The following is a 27,048-nucleotide window of genomic DNA, read 5'->3' as shown; positions in this document are numbered from 1 at the left end:
TGAATTCTTTAAGACTACATGTACAAGAATGCAGCATGCTGTGGATAATAAAGCCAGGATTGGCTCACATAACAATCTTTCCATGGCAACAATCAATGGGAGTTCATAACTTCTCCAAAAGAGTGTACATTAAGCTATTGGTAAACATATTTTTCGCTTGCCAGGTAATAATTTACTTGTTTGTCACTAGGCAGGTTGAATGACTAAGGGCTAGATGTAGGTATCCAAATACCTGTCGGTAACGGCTGAAAATACCGATTTTCGGCCGTTTCCGACCGGTTTTTGGATACTGAGATGTAGGGCATTTCAAAATACAGATTCGGTAAATTTACCGATTCGGTAAATTTACAGATTCGGTAAAATTACCGAATCTGTATTTTGAAATGTAGGTAGCACTGTAAACAGTGCTACAGGCTTTAACAGGGCTTTAACCCGTTCGCTGTTGCCGTCGGCCGTTGGGCGTCAGGCAAGCTACCTCCCTGGTACGTTCGAAGCAGCAAACGGGTTAAGGATTCGTTATTTACCACCAAATATTAGTTGGTGGTAAATAACGAATTCCTATGTATATTTAATATGTGCATTTACACCTGTGCCATGTGGCACACATACATGCCCTAAGGGCATGTATGTGCGCCATATGGCACACAAGCACTAATCAGGGGTGCAACAGGGTGTCAAAGTGACACCATGCCACCCTTGACTTTTTCGGTATTTACCGAATCGGTAATTACAGATTCGGTAATTGGCATTCATTCCTATGAGCCTCCAGGCCCGTAGGAATGAATGGCAAATACCGAATCGGTAATTACCGATTCGGTAAATAGTAAATGTTACCGATTCGGTATTTTTTACCAAATTATTATTATCTACATCCCAAATACCGATTCTGAAATACCGAATCGGTAAAATTCGGTATTTTAGAATCGGTATTTTCGGATTACCTACATCTAGCCCTTAATCTTAGGGGTTCACATCAGTTTAGAGGGGTTTCAAGTGGACAACCGTGCCACCTCTGATCAAATCAATCCATTATCACCTTCGAAAGTGATAATATGCCTTTTGCAAGTTGTGGGGTTGTGTTTGGGCCTGTTGTAGTTATATGTAAACTAACATTCATGACATTGCATTTTAGAGATGTGAATGTCTAGTGGTTTTCTAGTGGCACATGAACTGTAGGTGACACCAGTTCAGCCAATGATATTTTACCAGATTCTGTAAAGTGCACATCTGCCAAAAGGCCTCTCGGCGCTAGAGCTACAGAAGCAATACTACAATTAATTGTAAGACATCCTAAAAAGCCAGGTCTTCAGGCATTTCCTAAATTTGAGGCAAACCTGATGTCAGAAGGTAGGGTATCCCAGAGGTGGGGGTGAAGTGTCAATATACTGGAACCACCCAGCGTCTTCCTCTTAGGAGAAGGGGTAGGAAGAAGGTTCACATGAGCGGATCCTGAGGTGGGATCCAACCGTGTATATTTGTGGATGCGACCCGAAATGAAGGCCGGACTGCGACGCTGTAAAGATTTAAAAATAATGCAACCAGTCTTGAAAACCGAGCGTTGCTCAACTGGTAGCCAATGAGGTTCCCGCAACAGGGGCTTAATCTGACACTTCCAAGGTTGTTGGTACAGAAGCCTGGCAGCTGGATTCTGTATTACATGGAGTCTGCCAACTAGACCCTTCGGAAAGCCTGAGTAGAGGGAATTAGCATTGTCAACTATAGAGCTGGCCAGTGCAATAATGACCTGTGTAAGAGCCTCAAAGGAGAGACGTCGACCAATCTTTCTAATATTACGGAGTTGGAAAAAGCAGGTTGAGACTGCAACCCCTACTTGAGGTTTCATTGGCAGCTTAGAGTCAAACACAACTCCGAGACCTTTGACTGACTTCTTGGGCTGCAAAGGACAACCCATTGAGGAGGACCAGAAGGCAGCGTTCCACAGATTGGGTTGCTTACCAATGAAAACAATTTCAGTCTTATCTGAATTCAAGTTGGTTGTTATTTATCCGATCCCGAATGAATACCATTGTATCCTACAAGGATGATTTCGATTCTGACGAGTTTTTAATAGCCCGTTGCATGTCATCTGCATAATTGTACACTTTGACTTGCATTCTGTTCAGGGTGAGCACTAAGGGCAAATATATAGATTGAAGACGTAGTAGGGGAAAAAGAACGATCCCAGAGGCACTTGGCAGGCTAACTTAACCTTCAGAGAGCGAAAAGAAGAAAGCCTAACTGACTGTGAACGATCCTTCAGAAACAAGATGACACACTCCTGAGTGATGCCTTGACAGCTTGCAGCCCTGGCACAATCCACCAAGACTATATATGGTCGACCATGTCGTAGGCCGCCTAAAGATCGAGAAGTACCAGGGCCTGGGTTGACCCTTTGTCAGCAGCTCCCAGTAAGTCATAAATGACCGACTCCGTGGAGTGAGCCGGCCGAAAACTGGCTTGATGGGAATTGAGGAAGCTGGTTTCTTCTATAAAAGAACAGATACAGCATGCTACATGTCCCTCACGGACTCTGGCCAAGTACGGAAAAAGTGGTCTGTGGCAATCATTTTCTTGTATAGCAGGATTGTTAGAAATTGGATTTCTGGTTGGCTGAGGCTTGTGCCAAAGCCAGGCAGAGACCACCACTCTAGTCAGGGCAAGGGAGTTACACGCCAAAGATAACCCCTGGTAGCTTGGCACGAGCAGTTAGGCTTATCCCGGAGGCAATGTGTAAAGCGTTTGCGCAACACACACACAGCAGCAACACACTAGGCACACCACAAAAAGGAACTCCACACAAGGTTATATATGAAAATAGCCTTTGTATTACCATAAACACATTAGATCATAATCGCATAGTTACACTGTGCCAACTGGCACTGAGCAGTATCTACAGGGGGATTATATACACATGACAGGGCCACATGGACCACCGTCAGAATCAGCACTTTGTAGAAATAGCACTTATAGAACATATAATAACTGTAGCACAAAATAACAATGGTAGATCACAACCAGTAACCACTGGTAAAAGGTAGGAACACTACGCAATTCTAATCACCTTAGGGATAGATCACGCAGGTAAACAAACTCACTAGCATAAACTATACTAGGCAAAACACCCTCCTAATCATGAAAACACAGTTAGAGGTCTAAAGCAGGCATAAAGGCATTGCACATTACGCACAAATCACATTAGGCAATTATTATCACAAGCACAGTAGGCAATCACCTTGCGCAAAATCACATTAGGTATTGTCCCCAGGCCAACTGGCCTTCCATGGGGCTCACATGCCCTTAGTCCAAATAGTCAGGGCGCGCTGCCTAGGCAGACACAGCAAAGATGCGCAAGGGTTCGGCCTAAACGTGGCAGCTGCCCACTACTTGCTGGGCAGCTGTGTAATCCTAAAGAACATGTCCCCTAAAAATGAAGAACCTAATTGTGCAGCTGCCCACTACTTGCTGGGCAGCTGGGTAAGTAAACTGTAAGGGCTCTTAGTGGCCCTCAGAATAACAATGCGCCAAACGTTGGAGCCACACGGGGCTCTGTAGGTAAATGCTGCGCATGTGGGAGCCACCTAGGCCCTGAACACAATTAGGCACTCATGGAGCGCACTATCGCTTTAAAATGAAATGTGCCCCAAAGTAAATATGTCCCAAGGTGGAGCCCTTTAGGCTCTGAGAATCAATCGGGCCAAAAGCATGGGAGCCCCCCGGGGCTCTGTGGGACAAATGAGGGCCCAAGCCACTCACAGGGACTTTAAACAAATCAGGCCCCCAGATCGGTGGAGCCACATAGGCTCAAACAATAATGGCCCCCCACGTTGGAGCGAGCCCCCTATCAGGCAGAGACCTCTCAGGAAGAGTAAATGGTATTGGGCCTCGCAGGGTACCCAGAACATGGAGCCCCCACTCACCGGTCTGGACGCCTCGCCGGTCTCCTTTCCTCTCCGGTCTCCTTTCCTCGCCGGTCTGCAGGCGGGGTTGGGAGAGCCCTCCGCACTCCGTTGGGCCTCTCCTGTTTCTCCGCTTCCTCAGCTGGTGCCACGGGGCTCTCCCTCACTCTCGGGAGCCCCAATGGGAGACACCGGCTCCTTCTTCACTTTTTCCGCGGTGGGGGCAGGCACCGGCAATGTGCCTTGCGCCCCCTCCGCCATCGGGCTGCACCAGTGGCGTCTTCCTGCTGCCTGCTTCACTCCTCCGGCCGGGCAAGCTTCCTCCAGGTCACAGGAAAGTTGGGTGGGCTCCCGTCCGCTTCCTGTTGACTGTCTTTCACTTCCGGGTCGCATCGGGCAGCGTGGCGGCCCTCAGCGTCACTCCGGCAGGCTGCTTGCAATGCAGGGTAGGCACCCGTTTTAATCCAAAATCCCTGGTGGGGTGGGCACCCGCTAGGGATATTTAAAATCAGCAAACATGCGGCAGGAAATGCGGGGTGGGTACCCGCGCTGCAAACAAGCACAATCGCGGGGATAACTCCACGCCAGGGGTCCGCCCATCCAAGAGGATTGCAGCCTCGTGCCACAAGCCCTCCACAGTCCTTCTGGGCCAAAGATACAGCGCTCTGCAAAGACAAGTAAAAGCGCTCTTCCCAATGTGAAAGACAGCGCCCAGAGACACAGCAGTCCAAAGTCCAAGGGAGATTCCTAGAGGGCAGGGGGGGCAAAGGTTGGGCCCAGGGGCCAGCTCACAGGCCCTCCAGCAGGGAGGCAGTCCCCAGTGGCAGTCCTCCTGGCGCCCAGCAGCAGCAGCAGCAGGACCCCTCAAGTTTAGTTCAAAGAGAGAACCTTTCACATGGGGTATGTATGTATGTGTCTTATAAAGCGCACTGCTGCCCTGAGGCGTCGTGGCGCTGTAGACCGCTGGGGAACCCTTCCTGGCTATCCCTGTGAGATGGTCCCTACTGGGTATCTCCAAGGTGAAACCAGGCATCCCCGGCGAATGTGGGGGGCCGTTGTAGAGATGAGGCAAGCTAATGCCCAGAGTTGCCGAGTGTGATCCCTGGTTAGAGTAGGCACCGAGGCGAGAATTATCGAGTCCGCTGACCCTGGTCCACGACCCTGCCGCGTAGGGAATTGAACCCTGGTCCCGGGCCGTTCTCTGCTTCCGGGTCTGCCGCCACTAACCAGTGAGCCACACCACTCCACGGGGTCACAGCCCTTTTTTTATACACAATTTCTTTGTCTGGAGCTGTAAGGCAAGGGGAGAACCAGTGACAACTGGTTCTTGTGCACTTTGTTTTTCTCATTTCAAAAAAGGGGGGTGGTGATGGACAGAGTATCTGAGTTAATCAGAACACTCCTACCCAGTCAACAGATCAGGGCTTGATCCATCACCGTTTTTTAGCTCACTGCACCATCCCAGTTCAGAACCTGGCTACATGCAAATTAGTCTGTCCCTGGCCCAGTGCATCCTGGGAACAGGGCAGACCAAACTACCAAGCCAATTCTTTACTGGAAAGGAAACAAGCTTTCGGGGACCGGTTTCTGGCATTACAGCCGTCTTCGGCTGTAACGCATACACCACTCCCTTTTTGAAATTATTTTGGTCACCATAAGTGTGGAAGGGTATGCTCAGATGTGAGTCCCTTGCTCACTGCACCATCAGGATTCAAGCAAGCCGGGCCGAAGACGGCTGTAATGCCAGAAACCGGTCCCCGAAAGCTTGTTTCCTTTCCAGTAAAGAATTGGCTTGGTAGTTTGGTCTGCCCTGTTCCCATGATGCACTGGGCCAGGGACAGACTAATTTGCATATAGCCAGGTTCTGAACTGGGATGGTGCAGTGAGCTAAAAAACGGTGATGAATCAAGCCCTGATCTGTTGACTGGGTAGGAGTGTTCTGATCAACTCAGATACTGTGTCCATCACCACCCCCTTTTTAAAATTATTTTGGCCACCATAAGTGTGGAAGGGTATGCTCAGATGTGAGTCCCTTGATCACTGCACCATCAGGATTCAAGCAAGCCGGGCCGAAGACGGCTGTAATGCCAGAAACCGGTCCCCGGAAGCTTGTTTCCTTTCCAGTAAAGAATTGGCTTGGTAGTTTGGTCTGCCCTGTTCCCATGATGCACTGGGCCAGGGACAGACTAATTTGCATATAGCCAGGTTCTGAACTGGGATGGTGCAGTGAGCTAAAAAACGGTGATGAATCAAGCCCTGATCTGTTGACTGGGTAGGAGTGTTCTGATCAACTCAGATACTGTGTCCATCACCACCCCCTTTTTAAAATTATTTTGGCCACCATAAGTGTGGAAGGGTATGCTCAGATGTGAGTCCCTTGATCACTGCACCATCAGGATTCAAGCAAGCCGGGCCGAAGACGGCTGTAATGCCAGAAACCGGTCCCCGGAAGCTTGTTTCCTTTCCAGTAAAGAATTGGCTTGGTAGTTTGGTCTGCCCTGTTCCCATGATGCACTGGGCCAGGGACAGACTAATTTGCATATAGCCAGGTTCTGAACTGGGATGGTGCAGTGAGCTAAAAAACGGTGATGGATCAAGCCCTGATCTGTTGACTGGGTAGGAGTGTTCTGATTAACTTAGATACTCTGTCCATCACCACCCCCTTTTTGAAATTATTTTGGCCACCATAAGTGTGGAAGGGTATGCTCAGATGTGAGACCCTTGCTCACTGCACCATCAGGATTCAAGCAAGCTGGGCCGAAGACGGCTGTAATGCCAGAAACCGGTCCCCGGAAGCTTGTTTCCTTTCCAGTAAAGAATTGGTTTGGTAGTTTGGTCTGCCCTGTTCCCATGATGCACTGGGCCAGGGACAGACTAATTTGCATATAGCCAGGTTCTGAACTGGGATGGTGCAGTGAGCTAAAAAACGGTGATGGATCAAGCCCTGATCTGTTGACTGGGTAGGAGTGTTCTGATCAACTCAGATACTGTGTCCATCACCACCCCCTTTTTAAAATTATTTTGGCCACCATAAGTGTGGAAGGGTATGCTCAGATGTGAGTCCCTTGCTCACTGCACCATCAGGATTCAAGCAAGCCGGGCCGAAGACGGCTGTAATGCCAGAAACCAGTCCCCGGAAGCCTGTTTCCTTTCCAGTAAAGAATTGGCTTGGTAGTTTTGTCTGCCCTGTTCCCATGATGCACTGGGCCAGGGACAGACTAATTTGCATATAGCCAGGTTCTGAACTGGGATGGTGCAGTGAGCTAATAAACGGTGATGGATCAAGCCCTGATCTGTTGACTGGGTAGGAGTGTTCTGATTAACTCAGATACTCTGTCCATCACCACCCCCTTTTTGAAATTATTTTGGCCACCATAAGTGTGGAAGGGTATGCTCAGATGTGAGTCCCTTGCTCACTGCACCATCAGGATTCAAGCAAGCCGGGCCGAAGACGGCTGTAATGCCAGAAACCAGTCCCCGGAAGCCTGTTTCCTTTCCAGTAAAGAATTGGCTTGGTAGTTTTGTCTGCCCTGTTCCCATGATGCACTGGGCCAGGGACAGACTAATTTGCATATAGCCAGGTTCTGAACTGGGATGGTGCAGTGAGCTAATAAACGGTGATGGATCAAGCCCTGATCTGTTGACTGGGTAGGAGTGTTCTGATTAACTCAGATACTCTGTCCATCACCACCCCCTTTTTGAAATTATTTTGGCCACCATAAGTGTGGAAGGGTATGCTCAGATGTGAGTCCCTTGCTCACTGCACCATCAGGATTCAAGCAAGCCGGGCCGAAGACGGTTGTAATGCCAGAAACCGGTCCCCGGAAGCTTGTTTCCTTTCCAGTAAAGAATTGGCTTGGTAGTTTGGTCTGCCCTGTTCCCATGATGCACTGGGCCAGGGACAGACTAATTTGCATATAGCCAGGTTCTGAACTGGGATGGTGCAGTGAGCTAAAAAACAGTGATGGATCAAGCCCTGATCTGTTGACTGGGTAGGAGTGTTCTGATTAACTCAGATACTCTGTCCATCACCACCCCCTTTTTGAAATTACTTTATTTTTTCTCAGCCCCTCTCCCCATTCACAGGACAGGCTAGGGAGATCAGACGCACCACAGGGGGTGGAGCCAGCATTGTGGATGGAAGGCCCAGCCCTATTCAGGTCACAGGTGTACTCCTCCCTCCCATCAACATGCAGATCTCTCCATTCACCACAGGGGCAGACCCATCCTGACTCCTGGAGCCAGGCACACCAGCCAGCTCCAGCCAATCACAAGCCTGACAGTCAATTCACATTTACTGCACAGACATGCCAAATTGTAGAAGTGGCACTTCTACACTAGACACACTAGACACACTACAGGTGGAGAAGTGTGGCTCACTGGTTAGAGGAGGCAGACCTGGAAGCCGAGGTCAGCCCGGGACCAGGGTTCAATTCCCGGTTCGGCGGGGTCTTGAGTCCTAAAAAAAAAAAAAAATGTCCATGGACTCGACAATTCTCGCTCCGGTGCCTACTCAACTCACGGGGTCACACTCTGCGACTCTGGGCAATAGCTTGCTTAATCTCCACAACGGCCCCTCGCGGCGGGATGCCTGGCTTTCACCTTGCGGATAACCCTGCCGGGGTTATCTCACAGGGGAATACCAGGACGGGTTCCCTAAGCAAGCGCTTAGAAACCGCTCGGTGATTTGCGCTATATAAATTCCTGTACATTTACATTAAATCTGCGCACACCGTCGCCCAGTATTTAATCTCACGAGTTCGCACATACTAAACTCTCCCCTGCACTCCCCACACATCAGGAACTACCATGGACACACCCATTCTCCATGCATTCCTATGGGAGAGCAGGCCAATCTCACCCCACGCACTCACACTGCGCACACACTTTACACTGGGACACAGTGTTAAAGTGCCCAGAAGCTAAAAACAACTAGTATCAGGTCACATATAAAAGCAAAAAGTTTAGGGGTGAACCTGCCAAAAGGGCCAAGTCCAACAAGGATCGTCCCCAGCTTTCTTTAATAAAGCTTTCTTTTACTGTGACTTCTTTGAATTGGGCAGGCCCCAGCAAACTCCCTCAACCAATCCTGGTCTGCTCATGTGCTGTTACCCAGCAGCGAGCAGTGCCCTGATCGGTGGAAGCCAACTCTATCGGCGCTCCCCAGGGCACTGATGCCTGCACTTGCTCTCAACCTAGCTGTCTTAAGACATCTGGGTTGAGAGGTTTGAAGTGCGAATGTTTTGCTGGCCGTGGCAAGATGGCCGTCCAAAGGGACATGTGCACTTTAAACAGTGCAAAGGCAGCCCTCTGCCCACCACTCCTCCCTGCTGTCACTCAGCAGACTCCCCTCCCCCTCTGTACCCCCCTCCCCCCACCGCCTGACTCTCGGTTCAGGAAGGGAGGATAAGAAATAAAATGTTGATGAATTGCCATTTTATTTATAATCTCTGGGGTTTGGGGGGGCACTCAAGTGGGGCGATGATCCTCCGCTCCAGTGACTCAATTGTGAAGCATCCGTCTGTTGCCATGGTGATTTTGTGTGACAGCGGATGACGTAATCCTGAAGTGATAACCACAAACGAAAGGATACGCAGTGCCAACTCTGAAGTATGAAACCATGAGCAGGTGCGGTCTGTATCCATGGAGACAGTCCATCGTATAAGTGACCCTCTAGGAGGCAGTAATTAATGTCCCTGTCCTGGGGCAACGCGGACTGTGAATAAGGCCCACAGGGGTCCGGACAGTCATCACCTGTCCTAGGTCTCTTTCACCTTTAAACCATAACTAGGGGCCCAGACAGCCAGCACAACTAACAATGGCCCGCACCCTGCTCACTGTAGCGAACGGGGCCCTTGGAAATGAGGCTCACTCAGGCATTAAGTGGATGAAAAAAGTAAGTGTGTGTGGCAGAGTCTCTAAAGTGCATGGCTTAAACACAAACTACATTTCTTTGATTCCCATAGTGTGTCACCCAACCAATATGTTGGTTCCTAAATGAGCTTTCTGTTATTGCAGTCAGATATATAACACAACAACTGACACATCTAAAACCATCTTGTACTATTGGTTTTGTCAATGGTTGTTAGCTATTTCAGATAAATAAATACAATGATTTTTTGTAAACAATATTCAAAATGTATCAGTTCTGAAATTGTGAGCCTGTGAATTAAACGCTACATGAGCGCTAATTTTCTCTCCACATCCTGTCCATCTGCATGTCACACCTGGAGAAGTGTGGCTCAATGGTTAGAGCGGCAGACCCTGATGCAGAGGTCTGTTATTATTATTATTATTATTATTATTCTGAGTTTTATATAGCGCCTGGTTACCAGGTAGGCATCCCAGCGCTAGCCAGATAATAACGCTACCCAAGAATAATGCAGGGTTAAACAGAAAACAGAAACGTCTTTAAAAGTTTGCGGAACCGGAGAAGACTAGCTTCCGAGCGAAGTTGTATGGGCAGTGAATTCCACAAAGTGGCCACATTTATCGAAAACCTTCTGCCACCGGTTCTAGCCCTCTTCACCCTCCCGACCTGAAGAAGAGAAACTCACACTGCCTTTGCCTCAACTCCAGAGTGTTGAACTGCGTCCCGTTGTAAACACCGAGAGGCCACTTAGTTTAGAGTATACAATATACAAGAGTAATAATATGCGACACGAAAAACTACACAAACACAACTTCCTGGAAGTAGCGAACACTCTTAGGGAATGCAAGCTTAAGTGAAACATGTGAAATATAAAGAGGAACTATATCGCTGACGTGTATTACTTTAACGCCCTTTACATTTGTCGTTCAGTGTTTTTGGCATTACAGTTAAGGACACAGTGGCGGTTGGTGACATTTGAAAGTGGTAAGGCGTAAAAATTGCAGCTAAGTTCACTGGGGTGACCGAGAAAATGTTGAAAATACAGTACCCAAATGGCACATTTATAAGCAAATTTGAGAAAGCAAGAAAGTTAATGAAGCAATTTTGAATATGTAGTTATGACATCAATAAAGGGTTTCCATATAATAATGTAGGTAGCTGCTTACTTAGTATAACCACAGAACGTCATAACAGACTTTGAGATATGCTTTATAAACAGTGTGAACAAAAGTGATGGTAAAAGCAGAACTTGCAGATTCAGGAGTTTAGGAACAAACAACAACGCAGTGCAAACAAAACAGACACTAAACACTGCAGGACAAGGGGACAGGGGAGACTGAAGGGGACTGAGCCCCAGAGTGGAAGAAGTGTGTAGAAACAACATCTGTTACCTCAGCCCTCTGGGCACCTTTGATTCACTCGTGCCAGGTAGCATTGCCTCTTTGAGCATGTTGGCCACTTTCAAGCGGACTTTGCGACCTCTGCTCAAGACTGCTGCTCTAACGGATTATTTTAGCCCTGGGGGGTTCCCTCATTCATTCATTGCAAGCAGTTTTGTCCTTACTGGGCACTATTTACATTTATTCTGATTGGTCTACCCCAAAGCACCCCGCTCATACCCTTGAGATTTGACCTAGGTGTGGAGCCCATCTCTGAACTATTAGCGGCCCGACCCCTCCTGTACTGGAGAAGGCTCTGGACAGTACCTGAGCTTGCGGACTACAGAGCTGAGTTCGCTGCTGTCTGGGGGTCGTTGAAGAGTAAGAAAATATCCTGGTTGCTCCACATTAAAACTATTGCATATCGAATAGGAATGCCCCAAATATGGGAGACCCCGGCGGAGAGTTGTCCAGTGGTGCGGAGAACTGAGCTGCTGGCCTCTCTGAGGCACTACAACCTAAGTTTGCTGCACCGCTTGCCAAGTATGGGCAGGTTGTCTTCGGAATTTTCGCAGGTAAAACTCGTGCCCAGAAGGGAGGAATTTCTGGACCAAATAGAACCTCCCCTTGCAAGAAAACTATATACACAATTAAGGCACGGTTGCCTGCCACTTGGGACACTGACCTGCAAATGGGCAGGTCAAGAGGAGGGAATCTGCCCTGTCTGTAACAATAGCAAAGAAGACATTGCCCATGTTTTGTTCTTTTGCCCTGCTTATAGCGCAATCCGGAGAGCTTGGCTGGTACCACTATGTAGAAATCTGGGACTAAAACATTGTGCTCAAGCCGTTAGAATTTTAAAATATGATACATCACCCCTCATTGTGTTTTCGGTCTCCCGCTTTTTGTACGGCATGTGGCGTAGAAGGTCCACTTTGATTAATTGTGACTGATTATAATGATGGCCATTTTTCGTTTGATAACTGACTGTATAATAATGTTTTAACTGTTGGTTCTTAATTATTTATGTATTTTATTGTATGTACATATTTTATCTGTGCTTTTATGGTCGTTGACCGAAATAAAGTTATCACAAACGAAACATTTATTTTCAGTAAGTTTCGTTGAGTTTCATTCCCTATGCCGAGTGAACCTTAGTTGGTGTGAGCGCTTGGGCCATGCCGGGACTCACCTCAGCATAAAGGTAGAAGCAACCGACAAACGTTGGAGAAAAAGAAAGAAACAAGTGGTGGAAGGTGAGATGGGGACCATACCAACACTCTTTTGTGGCTCTTCTGTCCGATCAAAGGGGAAATGAGCAAGCAAAAGAAAATATTATGGATCGACGCCCAAACCGATCCACTGTAAGCAAGACACACCCAGTTATCAAGCTTCCCAATTCCACGGGGCATTATCACATCCAGTCCAGATTTTTGGGGCATTCTGGTACTTGTAGCCCTGATTGTTCAATGGGCTATACAGATCTTCAAATAGCAAAATGTAATGCATCAAGTGGGGCCTCCTGGGATTTCCTTTCCATGGAATCTGTGTTTTTGTTTGTGCCCTGATCAAAGGCTTGCATTTTATTGCTTGTATTTGGAAGCCACTGCTGTCACCAAACCACTTTATGTAGGCTGCAAGCCATTTGTCAGGTCATAAACAAACACAGCGTGCATGTTTCAAGTGACACTGGTGATGCCCAGGGTCAGGAAGCAAAAGAAGAAAGGTCAATGGTTAGCCCCCTACATATTCTCGACAAGAAGACAATTGCCTTTTAGTAGGAGCATTTTTGGCAAGTACTTACCCTCATCAGTAAACCTCTTCAGACCATAAATTAAATCTATACTTAAAACAGAGAGAACAGGTGGCACAAACGTTCGCCAAAACAACAATTTTCACAATAAAAAATAAATAGAATTGTTGGTGCATCTCTTTATATATCTTACCAACCATAAAAGTAGCCTAGGCAAGATATAGAATAATGCATACATATTAATCATATCCTTCTAGGCACTGCTGAGCCTCAAAACTTTGACTTTTCCAAATATTTTGGACCAGAATTAAAGGCACATAAGGCTCGTGTCACCTTATGGCACTCTTGCTCCATAATCTATCTATCTATCTATCTATCTATCTATGCTTGTCGGGGGTGCGTTCCGGCAGCATTTTAGTGGAGCATTTCTTTTCTGGCATGTTTATAAAGCACAAAAACTTGACCCGATGGAATTGGAGCAACTGGAAAGGGTACGAGTGTCTTACCCTGCCTTTGAATAATCGTTCGAGGCGACAGTGAAGACGAGTAGACCGAGCGAGGCCTGCCAGGGCGGGCGGCGAGGTCACTGCGACAGTGAAGACGAGTAGACCGAGCGAGGCCTCCCAGGCCAGGGCGGGCGGCGAGGTCACTCCGGTGGAGCCCAAGTACTCCGAGCCTCCGACTCCCAACTGTCACTCGTCTAGTCACGGTCACACTGACGCAGGCACACACGCACGCACGTACGGAGGGAGCAGAGAGCGCGAGGCTGATGACCTTGACCAATCACTGCACGGCCTTACCATAAAGCCATGCAGTGATTGGCCAATATGCGCATGGACCAAGTCACAGGCTCTGCCCCGTTCTATGCAGGCTCTACCCTGTGACTGAAAGCAGCCAATCCAGGCACTCTTAAAGAAGCGCCCGGATTGGCCGGGGGCAGGCGACCTTGCCGCTCTTTAAGGGGACATGGGGCTGCGGCTTAGACCCCCTCCCCCCATCTCAATTACAGGCAAGAGTGCGGAAGGCCAGTAAGATTGAGCATGTCGGGCTGGCCAGGGACAGGCACCCGGCCAACCCGACATGCGCATTTTTGCTCAGCTGAATGCCGCTTGCAAGTTGTTCCTAACACCCCCCACCCCCTGCAAGTGACATCATGTACTAATGGCATGCCTGCAGCAGGCTGAAATTTATAAGAACTTTAAGTGCTGCTGCTAGCGGACCCCTGAGGGCAAATAATCAGTGGGGCAACGCCCCTACAAAGGAACTGCCACTGTAAGGACATGACTAGAGGGCACACAGAGACCTGTTCCAATTCCCATTGTTAATATCTACCGGGTCTCAGACTTGGAAGGACGTGGCCCACTTAAACATACATAAAAACCCCAGTAAGGGAGACCAGGGTGTCTTGGTGTCTACAGCACAAACCCTACAAGGACGACACGTTCTTCAGCTGAGATGCATCTGAAGCTTGGCTCCCACCCCTTCCCTACTAACCTATCTGTAGCTCCCACCGCCACTTTAACTAAAATCAGACATTTTCACACATACACTACATATGACATACTGTATAATTTCACAAATAAATATGTATGAGAACAACATCAATGCATAGCCTTCTCTGAATCTCATTTCTTCCAGTGGGGTTAAGGTTGAATGGGTGCAGAGGGTTTGCGGTAGGACCCTAACTTGGGGATTAGATGTACCTTTAGTTTTCAAGCTGCAGCCACTATTACGCCCCATCAACTCACCTTTCGTTTTTCATGGAAGTGTGTATTACCCCCAGGTCCCTCCGTCCTCGACACCTTCATAATTACAAGTGGAGATGATCATCTCCCGACAGAAAAAAACAAGAGGAATGCTGGGATACTAATACTGCCCCTCCCCCCGGGAGTACATAAGCAGTACTTACCCAGCAGCCCTCCTGTTCTTTTTTCTATCTGTCAACAGATTGGATGGTGTGCTGGTGCTGCTCCTGCTGGGCTGGAGTGGCGTAGCTTCTCTGTTCCCCCCGCCCGGCTGCCTGGCTGTGCGGGGTTCCCTGGAAGGTCTCCTGGCCTGCCGGGCTTGCTGGGAGTCAGTCTGTCTTGGAGCCGGTGTTCTGCTGTGCACTTCGTGTGCCTGCCGGTCCTTTGCAGCTGGGGCTGGAGTTCCCGAGATGTTGCTTCCGGGTCATGGGCTCGTCTTCCCGAGCTTGGCCGGCGGGACGTGCCTACATGGATATGCTCCTGCTGTTCCTGGCTGTGATGGCGGTGGAGTGGGGGCCTTGTTCCTGGGGTTGGCCCCCGCTCTGGGTGAGTCCCGCTTGCGGGGTTTTTCTTCTCACTGCTTGCAAACACCACGAAGGTCAGGGCCAGAGGTCAAACTGCTCCGGGTCCCGCTTAGGTACCAGCAGCTTGAGGAGCTGAAGGCCTTTTCAGCATCAAGTGAAGCCACTCATCACTGGTAGAAGTATCAAACCCTGACGTTGACTGCAACGATGATGATAAATGAGCAGTATCCTCCCTCGCTGGGTCCTCTCTTGATGATGCTAAATCCTTCTCTCTAAGCCTTGCTTCCATCCTCTCTGCTTCACAGACCACAGGTCATTCCAGACGATGCTGCCCACCTGATCCTCGATTAAGATTACAGGGGCACCCTACTTACTAAGAACCAGGGTAATTGTATTATACCAAAGAGACAGTGGTTCTTGTAGACACAATGAATAATAAACGCACAATGGCAATACATTTGTAAGGAAGGGGATAATGCAAGAGGGAAAAGAAACTACTACACAATTAAACACATTCAATGTTTATATTTGCAACAGAAAAGAAGACATTGATATGTATCATTTTTAAGAGATTTTTAACAGTTCTAATATTTTGTGCAGTGCATCCCCAAGTGAAACAAGGAACCAGTGATCAAATATGTACAGTGATTTAGTAAAAAACGGTTTCCAAGAATGTGTTGCAAAAAAGTGCCTCGTTTCACTTGGGGATGCAATGTCTTCTTTTCTGTTGCAAATGTAAACATTGAATGTGTTTAATTGTGTAGTAGTTTCTTTTCCCTCTAGGTTGTTTCCTGGTTCTGTATTTTATTAATGCCTGCTGCTCATCATGTACCGCAGCTGTTGGCACAGCGGGGCGGGCCTGCCTCCAGGAACGGTCCTGAACTCTGGTGAACTTCCCGACCAGGGGCGGCTCTAGGCTCATGGCGGCCCTGGGCAGGGAGTATAGGTAGGGGGCCCCCGAGGTACACAGGCGCGGAGGCCAGTGAAGAGGGGGGGGGTCAGGGTGTTTGGAAGTGGAACAGAGCCGGAGGCCGCCAAATCCCTGCCAGGGGTCGCCACGCAAATATGTATCCATCCTCAGAGGATTATTATATTAAGGATATATATTGGTGTGGTGGCGCCTGGGGTTTGGCGGCCCTGTGCAGGTGCACGGCTTGCACATGCCTAAGGCCGCCCCTGTCCCGACCGTGGGCGTTTCAGTGTCGGAGCCGCGTGTCTCTGAGTCAGCTCCTGGCACGCAGCCTCACGGCTCTCTTTCGATGCACCCGCCGCTGGCACATATCTACCGTAAATAAATAAATAAAATAAATAAAACACGGGGCCCACACGGTTCTGAGCCCACACGGTCTCTGCAGCTAGCCCTCTTGTCTGTAGAGCTCCTGCATTATAAGAGGCACGAGACAGACTGAATATATTTTCGGCTCTGCTAAAAAACCGGTCTAATACTCGGATAATCAGATGTTTTTGTAGGTCTAGAGACCCCCTGCGGACATCAGTTAAACACGGTGTTGTGCGCAGGGCTTTAAGTGGGGGGGTCTCTCGAATAGGCGTGGCCAATGCAATTAAAGGAGTGGCTTTAAAAACATTTACGCTAAAATCTGTGCTTAGCATAGTGTGCCGCCCGACTTGTATTTTGCTGGTTTTTGTCTTTGCATCCAGATATATGATACAAGTAACATCATACCTACAACAAGCCAGGACTATTGGTTTCATAAAGAGAAGGGAAATCCAGGGAGAAAACGACTCTCTTTAAAAGAGTTCCCTTCCCCTACAACGCTCACCTGGCATGACGTCATGCCGTAACTTCTCCACTAGTGAGAAGTGAGCAGTGTGAGGAAGGGGACATGGATGTGCCTGTCACTGCAGTCTGCCAGTGCCAGGGCACAAAACAGAGTCTGATGGAGACCCGATTCAAGGCCCCCTTTGAAAAACTGCACAGCACCGGTGAGACCCGGCCCACTTATAGCCCTGGTTGTGCGACTTCACTTACTTCAGTGAGGTGCACAGGCATGTTGGAAGTTTCTGCTGGGGCCAGGCCTTGAAACTGAAGCAAGGCCCTTCATAGATGCGGACCTGGTTTAAAGTTTTTAATAAACAGAAAACGCAGTAGCTTGTTTCTGGCGCCATCTAGTGGTATTTAGCCATGTGAGTTGTCTCTTCATTAACCCCTTCGGCGCTCATGACGAGCTCAGCTCGTCATGAGCATAACGTGCCCTACGCTGATGATGAGCTGAGCTCGTCATGTAACGCGGGTTTTTTCAAATCGCAGCGCGCAGCGGGAATACCGCTAGCGCGCATGCGGTTAATAAAGCAGGCAGCTTAATCAGGGGCGGCTCCTCCATTAGGGCGGAGGAGCTTTGCCTCACTATTTTCTTATAGAAGAACAATCATAAAATGTTATTTTAAATACCATTTTATGTTTCTGCTGCGAGAAAGCAGAATGGTATGCCTGGTTGGGGGGGGGGGGGGGGGTCAAGGAGGAGTGTCTTGCCTAATGCTATGGGCCCTGACTGTTTGGCCGGCCCCAGTCATGCACACTCTGGATTTTCTCTATGTAGGCTGTTTTCTCTATACAGAGAAGATGACCTCCCATCAGGTGCCCGGGAGGGGCGCCCTACACACCAATCACAACGCTGCCATTGCAGCATTGTGATTGGCTTATAGGAGGGGAGGAAGGATGCCTGCTTCCTGTTTCTGCAGGAAAAAGCGGGTGCAGGGCCCAGCCAGGAGCAGGGGCGGCGCAGGACCCAGCAAGGTAAGTTTTTTTTTTTAATCCACCCCCCCACGTAATCCCCTTACCCTCTCCCCACCCACGAACCATGCGAGCCGCGACTGAAATCTATAAGTACATCTGTTGCGGCATGGACGCGGGGCCTTAAAAATACCACAGCTTGTGAAATAATGCCCTTTAATCTGTCCCTTTCTTGCAGTTCCGAGCCTCAGAGGCTTTCTTGACTAAAGCGAGGTACTTTAGCAACATACAGAGCTTAAGCCAGCAGAAGGTATGGATACTTTAGTGCTTAAACCTATAGAAGAAAGCCTGGACACCTTGGGCCAGATTTACTAAAGTTTCATGTAACACAACGCAGCAAGGGAAGTTGGTGCGCTGTGTTGCGTGAAGGCGCCATGTCTACTCAGATATGGCGCACTTGTGCGGTCTGCCAGCGTGGTGCAGATTGTGCTGCAGAGCGCCAACGCAGGCACCCTTGCATCATAGTACAAGAGTTATGTTATGTTATGTATGTATTTTTGTAAAGCGCGCGAATCACCGGGGGGGCATCTAGGCGCTGTATACCGCTGGGGAACCCGTCCTGGCTTTCCCTGTGGGATGGTTCCTTCTGGGAATGCCCAAGGTGGAGCCAAGCATCCCCAGCGTTGGGGGGGGGGGCCGTTGTGGAGATTAGGCAAGCTAATGCCCAGAGTTGCCGAGTGGGACCCCTGGTTAGAGTAGGCACCGAGGCGAGACCCTGGTCCGCGACCCTGCCGCGTCGGGAATCGAACCCTGGTCCAGGCCGACTTCTGCTCCCGGGTCTGCCGCCTCTAACCAGTAAGCCACACCACCAGAGTGCCTGTGTTATGGGTGGGATTGTATTTCTGCAGCAAGGAAAGCCTTCCAGCACAATAATAATCTTAAGAGGCAACTTCCACTTTCTAGATGTGATGCAGAATGCATCACGCGTAGAAAAGGGGAATAATGAAGAGAAATACAAATATTTATCGCAACGCCATCCTCGGAAGGTTCACCGCTTTGGCGCAATCCCATGCTTCCGATTTTTAGTGAATCTGGGACTGTGTCAATTCCGTGGGTGGGTGCACAGGAATGCTCCTGCTCCACCCGTGGAACACCCAACGCTACAAAATGTAATGCAACGCAGTGCAAGCGGCTGCGTTGCGTTACATTTCTTTACAAAGTCACACAATGCGGCACTAATCGTCCCTTATGTGGCTTAGTAGATATCACTTAATGTCTTGCATCAACTTCCGTGATGCAAGGATAACGCAACTCCTTAGAAATCTGGGCCCTTGTTCAAGGCGGTCGTAACAGCATTATAGGCCCCCGGGCCAAGCAGTGCACTGGGCCCTGCCCACTCAACCACTCACAGGTATAAAAATGTATAACGGAAAATGAGTGTTAAATTCGCATCTGCATGGGGCCCCTATGCTCATGGGCCCCCGGGCAACTGCCCAGCGTGCCCATGCGTTAAGCCGATACTGCCCTTGTTTAAGAATAGTGTGCGACACAGCTCTTAGAAGCCATGGCGCTATTTTTTCACGCTTGATCATTTACGCAGCCTTTAACCCCTTGCATGCTGCGCACATTTTCACGCTGTGCGTGTGATTTAATTAGTGGGGGGGATTTGGACGGCCCCCGGCCGTCCTCCGCACACGACCACCTTGACGTATGACGATCCGGGGCCATCCGAAGCATGCCAGGGGTTGAAATTACTTTCTATTACAGAGAGTTTGTCGTTCCTTATAATCATTCAGGGATATTATAGCACTTCTGATGTTCTCGATCCCTCCCTCTCTCTGACTCTATCTCTCCCGGTCTGCTCTCTCTCTCTCTCTCTTGCCCTCTCTCCCCCTCTCTCTCGTTACACCTGGGCAGGAGTCGGGCATGTGTAGCTCTCTTACCTTCTCTCAAGGGGGCGTCCTCCTTTCCCCAGGTCCCCCCCCACTCCGCCACCCCACCCAAAGGGTCTTCTCGTCCGCCCTTAACCTCTCTATTCCTCTACAGGAGGGTACTGTGAGGGGGTGGCGAGGGAGGTAGAGCAGCCGAAGTGCCTACCTGAGGTCTCCCCTCACAGCTCAGGACTCCAAGACCCCCCAGAGGAGCCCTGGGGAGGCGAGGGTATCGACGTGCAGCCCAGTGGCGGCTCCTCCGCTATGGCAGAGTAGCGGCGCCCCACTGCTTTTAAGCAGTGCAAAGAAAAGAAAACATAAAATGATAACCTGAAGTTAGGATCATTTGATGTTTCCGTCAGTACTGGTTTCCCTGCTGCTTTGTGGGCGGGCGGGTGGTGGGGGCTGCTCTGCTTTCAGAGGAGGGGAGGAGTGGTGTGCCCCCTCCTAAGTGCACATGACTGTTTGGCCGGCCCTCTCGGGTCACCCAAAACTGTCACACGCACTTTCCCTGTTCTCCATGCAGGCTGCATTACAGCCTGCGTGGAGAACAGGCCGAAGCCTCATTCCCTGGCTGAGCGTCGAAACACGGCGCTCAGCCCAATCACAATGCTGCATTGCAACATTGTGATTGGTCAGGGGAGCCTGGATGTGCTTTCTGTTCCTTGAGTCCGACGAGGAGAGCAGGAGTAGAGTCGCGGGACCCAACGGCAAGGTACGTTTTTCTTTTTTAATTGCATTGCGCACCCCCCACGCAACCATTTGCCCCTGCTCCGCCACCAGCGTACTATGCCGGTCGCCACTGCTGCAGCCACTCACAGCACAGGGTAGGCTTGGGCCGTTGCACAGGGGCAGAAGAAGAGGGTATAGAAAGAGAAAACCGGGAAAGAGTCAAACGGAATAGAGAGAGGAAGGTGGGTCCAACAGGGTACCGTCTATATCTCATCATGAGCCTTAGGACATGTCGTCACCGGAGCCTGACCGCTACCCATTTCCCACCCGATTCAGCCTAAACCCAGTCTAGTTCTCGGAAGGAATGGCAAATGTGGATTTTACTCCGAGAAGTATGAGCTTTTCTAATCCATCTCCATTAACCATCTCGTTGGTCGCTTCTCGCTGGGACTGATCATGTCCCCTTGAACTCTCACCTCCAGGCTAAGGGCCTCATTTAATATTTTTTGAACCACGGCAGCACAGCAAGCCTTCCTGCTGCACAGCCGTGCAGCAATATATAAAGGCAGCAATGCACCATATCTACAAGATACAGCGCATTCCTGTCCTTCTCCCCTGGTGCCGACGCACAAACAACAGCTGTGCGCCAGCACAGACACCCAGCGTCATGTTGCAATGGTGCCTGTTTAGTGGGGATTATTGTTTTTGTGCAGGAAGGAAAACCTTCTTGCACAAAACAATAATTGATTAAATGTTCCTCTTTCTCAGCACACATAGAAAGAGGAGGAAAGAATGAGGAAAAATAAAAGTATTTCTCCTCATGGCACCACTCCTACCCCTTCTCTGGGGAGGCGCAGGATTCTGACGCATTCCCAGGGTTACAAAATGTTGTAAATCTGGGAATGCTTCAGATTCCATGGGTGTTGCGTGTGAACAGCCAAAGCAACACCTGTGGAACAACACTTCCATGCAGAGTTATGCGTGAAAGGGACCCATATGTACAAGGTCATGAAAGGTCTTGTAGGGTGACACTATGTGGCCTTGTAAATATGGGTAAGCCCATTGCGCCGCCAGTGCGTCAAAAAAATGAGGCACTGTTGGTGCAATGGGCTTGAGTGTCCACTGAGGCAGATGATTTGATTGCAAACGCCCAGGAGAGTGTGAGGGCACATGTGGGGAGTGGCGGCTCGCCAGTGTAGAGGTATGGAGAGACGGGAACATCATGGCGGCACTGTAGTGTTCTACTGGTGGCTTGAGGGTTCAGGGGGAGGTAGAGCTAAAGGGAGGAGAGGATGACTTCAAGGCTCGGGTGGGTATATATAAAGGGAAGTGAAGGTGACTTGGGGGCTCAGGGGGTGTGGAGGCAAAGGGAGGGGAAGATGGCTCGAGGGTTAAGAGGTGGATAGAGGGCTCGAGATAGGTACAGGTAAAGGTGAGGGTGACTTGAGGGTTCGGGGTAGATAAAGGGAGGTGAGGGTGACTTTAGGGGTCAGTGGGTATTAATAAAGGCAGGTAAGGGTGACTTTAGGGGTCGGTGGGTACTAGTAAAGGGAGGTGAGGGTGACTTTAGGGATCGGTGGGTACTAGTAAAGGGAGGTGAGGGTGACTTTAGGGGTCGGTGGGTACTAGTAAAGGGAAGTGAGGGTGACTTTAGGGGTCGGTGGGTACTAGTAAAGGGAGGTGAGCGTGACTTTAGGGGTCAGTGGGTACTAGTAAAGGGAGGTAAGGGTGACTTTAGGGGTCGGTGGGTACTAGTAAAGGGAAGGGAGGGTGACTTTAAGGGTCGATGGGTACTAGTAAAGGGAGGTGAGGGTGACTTTAGGGATCGGTGGGTACTAGTAAAGGGAGGTGAGGGTGACTTTAGGGGTCGGTGGGTACTAGTGAAGGGAAGTGAGGGTGACTTTAGGGGTCGGTGGGTACTAGTAAAGGGAGGTAAGGGTGACTTTAGGGGTCGGTGGGTACTAGGGAAGGGAAGTGAGGGTGACTTGAGGGCTCGAGATAGGTACAGGTAAAGGTGAGGGTGACTTGAGGGTTCGGGGTAGATAAAGGGAGGTGAGGGTGACTTTAGGGGTCGGTGGGTACTAGTAAAGGCAGGTAAGGGTGACTTTAGGGGTCGGTGGGTACTAGTAAAGGGAGGTGAGGGTGACTTTAGGGATCGGTGGGTACTAGTAAAGGGAGGTGAGGGTTACTTTAGGGGTCGGTGGGTACTAGTAAAGGGAAGTGAGGGTGACTTTAGGGGTCGGTGGGTACTAGTAAAGGGAGGTGAGGGTGACTTTAGGGGTCAGTGGGTACTAGTAAAGGGAGGTAAGGGTGACTTTAGGGGTCGGTGGGTACTAGTAAAGGGAAGGGAGGGTGACTTTAAGGGTCGATGGGTACTAGTAAAGGGAGGTGAGGGTGACTTTAGGGTTCGGTGGGTACTAGTAAAGGGAGGTGAGGGTGACTTTAGGGGTCGGTGGGTACTAGTGAAGGGAAGTGAGGGTGACTTTATGGGTCGGTGGGTACTAGTAAAGGGAAGTGAGGGTGACTTTAGGGGTCGGTGGGTACTAGTAAAGGGAGGTGAGGGTGTCTTTAGGGTCTGTGGGTACTAGTAAAGGAAAGTGGGGGTGACTTGAGGGTTCAGGGTAGATAAAGGGAGGTGAGGGTGACTTTAGGGGTCGGTGGGTACTAGTAAAGGGAGGTGAGGGTGACTTTAGGGGTCATGAGTACTAGTAAAGGGAAGTGAGGGTGACTTTAGGGGTCGGTGGGTACTAGTAAAGGGAAGTGAGGGTGACTTGAGGGTTCGGGGTAGATAAAGGTAAGTGAGGGTGACTTTAGGGGTCGGTGGGTACTAGTAAAGGGAAGTGAGGGTGACTTGAGGGTTCAGGGTAAAGGGAAGTGAGGGTGACTTTATTGGATAGTATGATATGATACAGCCTGTCATTGTCAGTATAGTATGGCCTGTGTAAGACCAGTTTCCTAAAGGACGGTCCCTCATTCTGCGTAGAGCAAACGTCCGGAGGCGGGACTCTGGGTGCGGCCATTTCACGGGAAAATGCATCAACGTCACGAGGCTTGTGCGCAAAAAATAACATTTATTTCAACAATGTAAATTTCAAATTGGTCACGTTGTCCTCTCAGATGGACAGTGTTTCTTTATCCAGATAATGTTTACTACAGGTTAATCTCAGTTTTGGCTTCACCACCTGTACAGCGTCTCCAAGCCTTTTTGAGCACATTTGGGCTCCGGTAAACTAAAAAAACTGGCAGGATGTCCTTGCTGGAGCATTTTAAATATATTTTCAGACCATAATAATGCTCATGGGTGGAGGCTCAAACACATTTTGGGTGGAAGATTCCAAGACTTTGAGTCCACAATGTCCCATTGAAGAGAGTGGCTTTACCAATGGGGCCTCTCTTGGAGATGGTCAACAGTAGATTTAAAGCCCCATCTCTCCTGGACACAGGGCACACTGACTGTTCCCTGAGATACTGATGACAACTCATAAAAGATATCTTCGGAGACCACACTAACCACTCTGTATTTTATTGTTCCTCCTGGTGCTGGGAGGCCTTCGGGTAGCTGTGCGCTTTATAAGATTCACAGAATAGAACAGAATATGTGTTGAGCAGAATGTTATCAATTTATTAAACTTAAATTAAATTATGTTGTTGAACTTAAAACTTTTCAACTGTCCACTGAGCATCCTCGGTCAGTATGGAAGGACACAGACGCTTCCTGCGACACACGTCAAGATGTCTAGTATTGTCTCTCTCCATCTTTGGCAGATCCTGCAGCTGTAGCCGAAGAGTCACTGGTCTCACTCCTCATCAACAATTGGCCGAGAGGAGTCCAGACCTCTCCTTCATCCTCACATGGCTACGACTGGGCCAACTGCAGGGATCTCTCCAGCTCTTGCAGCTGCATGGTCCCTTGCGTGACCATCATTCGGATCACCACCTGGAAAACAGGAGCATCGGTGAGAAGGGTGCATTGAGACAGGGTGATAAAGAACACTTCAATCTGTTAACCGCATGCGCGCTAGCGGTTTTCCCGCTGTGCGCTGCGTTTTGCGAAAAGCCGCGTTACATGACGAGATCAGCTCGTCATCAGCGTACGAGCGCCGTAACTGATGACGAGCTGAGCTCGTCATCAGCATCGAAGGGGTTAAAGAAATGAGCCAGGGAAGAAAGGTCCCATTGTAACCAGCACACAGTGGGTACAGGAAGCAAGGTGGGATCTCTGAGCTAAGTAGAATAGGATAACTTTCCATGAATGAATTACTGAACAGGTTTATTTCTATATTATGACACAGTTGAACCACAATGGGTTGACAGCTGAGGTAGTGGGGTGTAAATTCTTAACCTCGACGGGCACCCATACTGTATACCAATCCCCATTATACACAAAGAGTGATGTGCTACCATTTAAACCACCACCACCGTTTGTTGATTATTGAAAAGCCAATGCAATGATGTGGAAAAACACAACACCTGCTGAGGGTGCAACAAACAGAAACACACCCTGAGGCATATGCTTTTTTAAAATACAGTTTTACACAGCAACAACTTCGCCAGAGAGCATTAACACGTATTACATGAGCACCAGATTACATTACAAACATTTATGGACACACATAAATTAGTGATTTGCCCAGAATCAGAGGATATTGAGCCGAGCCGGGACTCAAACTTAGTTCCCTAAGGTACAAAGTCTCTGCCTCCTCCCTCATAACCATAGACAGCAAAAGCTCATCTCTCTCTTTAGGTTTATATATATATATGTATATGAGACACACAAGATTCGGCGTGCTCAAGCCACTTCACGCAGCAGGCTCCCGGCGGGATCGCCAACCCCGTCCAAATTCCACACACACCTGGTTAAATAAATCCGTGATAAAGGAAAAAACCAGAGCCGGGGCCCAAATAATGAACTGTGCTGTATTTATTCAGGCACACGAAAAAACACAACCCTACGCGTTTCGAAGCCTAGACTTCTTGCTCACGGGTAACATTGTTGTGGGCGGCCATTCAATTTAAAGTGATACAATGTAAACAGACTTCCGTGCACGTGATCAGAAAGTGAAATAGACAAGTTACTACATTTTAGCAAAAATGTCCACGTTTGCATGTATAAACATTTGAAGACTCACAGTATTAATCTAAGCCTCGGGATTTAACACAAAACAATCAACCGTGTATTGATTGAAATATAAACAAAATTAATAAGCAAATGCAGCCCAAGTGGGCAAAGTTCATATTATTGCTCTAATTTTTAAAGAGCCATATTTGTTAACAGTTCGATGGTGTGTAGCCCATGTGGGCACAAGCAATCCCGTTGCTGCATGAGTCCTCAGTAGAATCTGTGAATCAAAAGGACAAAAGATGCACTCAATTTTTTTCTTTTTTCAAGTCTACTGATCAACATGTGATTAAAAACTTTAAAATCCAAAAAGAATGAAAATTACTTTGCAGGTAGACAGACAACAAACTGTGTATACTCTAAGTTTGTAAATGGACAGCTAGCTCTTCACCCATATTATGCCCTGCGGGGTGTGTGGTGTTATATCGGATGATGTACCGGGATTCCAACTTACGCAATTCCAACAACCTATTGCCCCCCCTCCCCTTTGGGGAACTTATCAGGGCCAAACGTAACTGCAGTACACAGGCTGGTTTTGAGAAGGAAAAATCTGTCATGTGTCAAAGGTTCCTGGAGAGGGGTTTCAGCAACACAGTGATAAAACAAGCTGAAAATAAGGTTGAACAAATGCATAGGAAAGATCTGTTGGTTCCCAAAATACGTGAGAACTCTGAGCAAATCAGATTTATCACTACTTATGATTGTCGATCTTAGGCACTTAAGAAAAGTCTCAGCAAATATTGGGACATTCTTAAATTGGACCAGGACTTGAGAGAGGTACTCAGTGAGAATCCCGCAGTGTCCTTCAGGAAAGCGCAATCGCTTAAGGACACATTGAGTAATGCCTTAGTAAAAAAACCATCTAAAACCAAACAAACTGTTGGATTTTTTCCATGCACCAGGTGCAAGGCTTATAAAAATAGCCACAAATGTAAGAGCCTCAAGATTTGTAGCAGTCAAGCAGAACACAAAATTACTAAATTTTTAGGCTGCAATACTGAGTATGCAGTGTACGCACTGCAGTGCCCGTGTGATAAATTTTACATTGGCATGACGACCAAAAAAAGCTAAGCTTAGAGCACTTGAACACCTGAGAGCAATAAAAAATGCAAATCCACAGTATCCGGTGGCAAGGCATTTCTCTACCGTACACAACCAGGACCCAAACCTACTGAAATTCTTTGTGATTGATTGTGTGGAAAATAAGGAGAGGGGGGGCAATAGGTTGTTGGAATTGCGTAAGTTGGAATCCCGGTACATCATCCGATATAACACCACACACCCCGCAGGGCATAATATGGGTGAAGAGCTAGCTGTCCATTTACAAACTTAGAGTATACACAGTTTGTTGTCTGTCTACCTGCAAAGTAATTTTCATTCTTTTTGGATTTTAAAGTTTTTAATCACATGTTGATCAGTAGACTTGAAAAAAGAAAAAAATTGAGTGCATCTTTTGTCCTTTGAT

At 48.6% G+C, this 27,048-nt stretch overlaps 1 protein-coding gene across 1 annotated transcript in view; it reads right to left on the bottom strand.

Moving 5' to 3' along the window:
- Positions 1–24,065: 24,065 nt before the first annotated feature.
- LYRM2 (LYR motif containing 2) overlaps positions 24,066–27,048 on the bottom strand; it is a 98,663-nt gene continuing 95,680 nt past the window's right edge. Inside the window, exon 3 of the mRNA XM_078679048.1 lies at positions 24,066–24,401. Within this exon, the coding sequence (XP_078535174.1) occupies positions 24,321–24,401 (81 nt within the window). The 3' untranslated portion in view covers positions 24,066–24,320. The remainder of the gene's footprint in view (positions 24,402–27,048) is intronic.

Source organism: Lissotriton helveticus, chromosome 2_2 (genome assembly GCF_964261635.1).
Source record: "Lissotriton helveticus chromosome 2_2, aLisHel1.1, whole genome shotgun sequence".
Taxonomy (NCBI): Eukaryota; Metazoa; Chordata; class Amphibia; order Caudata; family Salamandridae; genus Lissotriton; species Lissotriton helveticus.
This window is presented reverse-complemented; position numbering and strand designations above follow the sequence as displayed.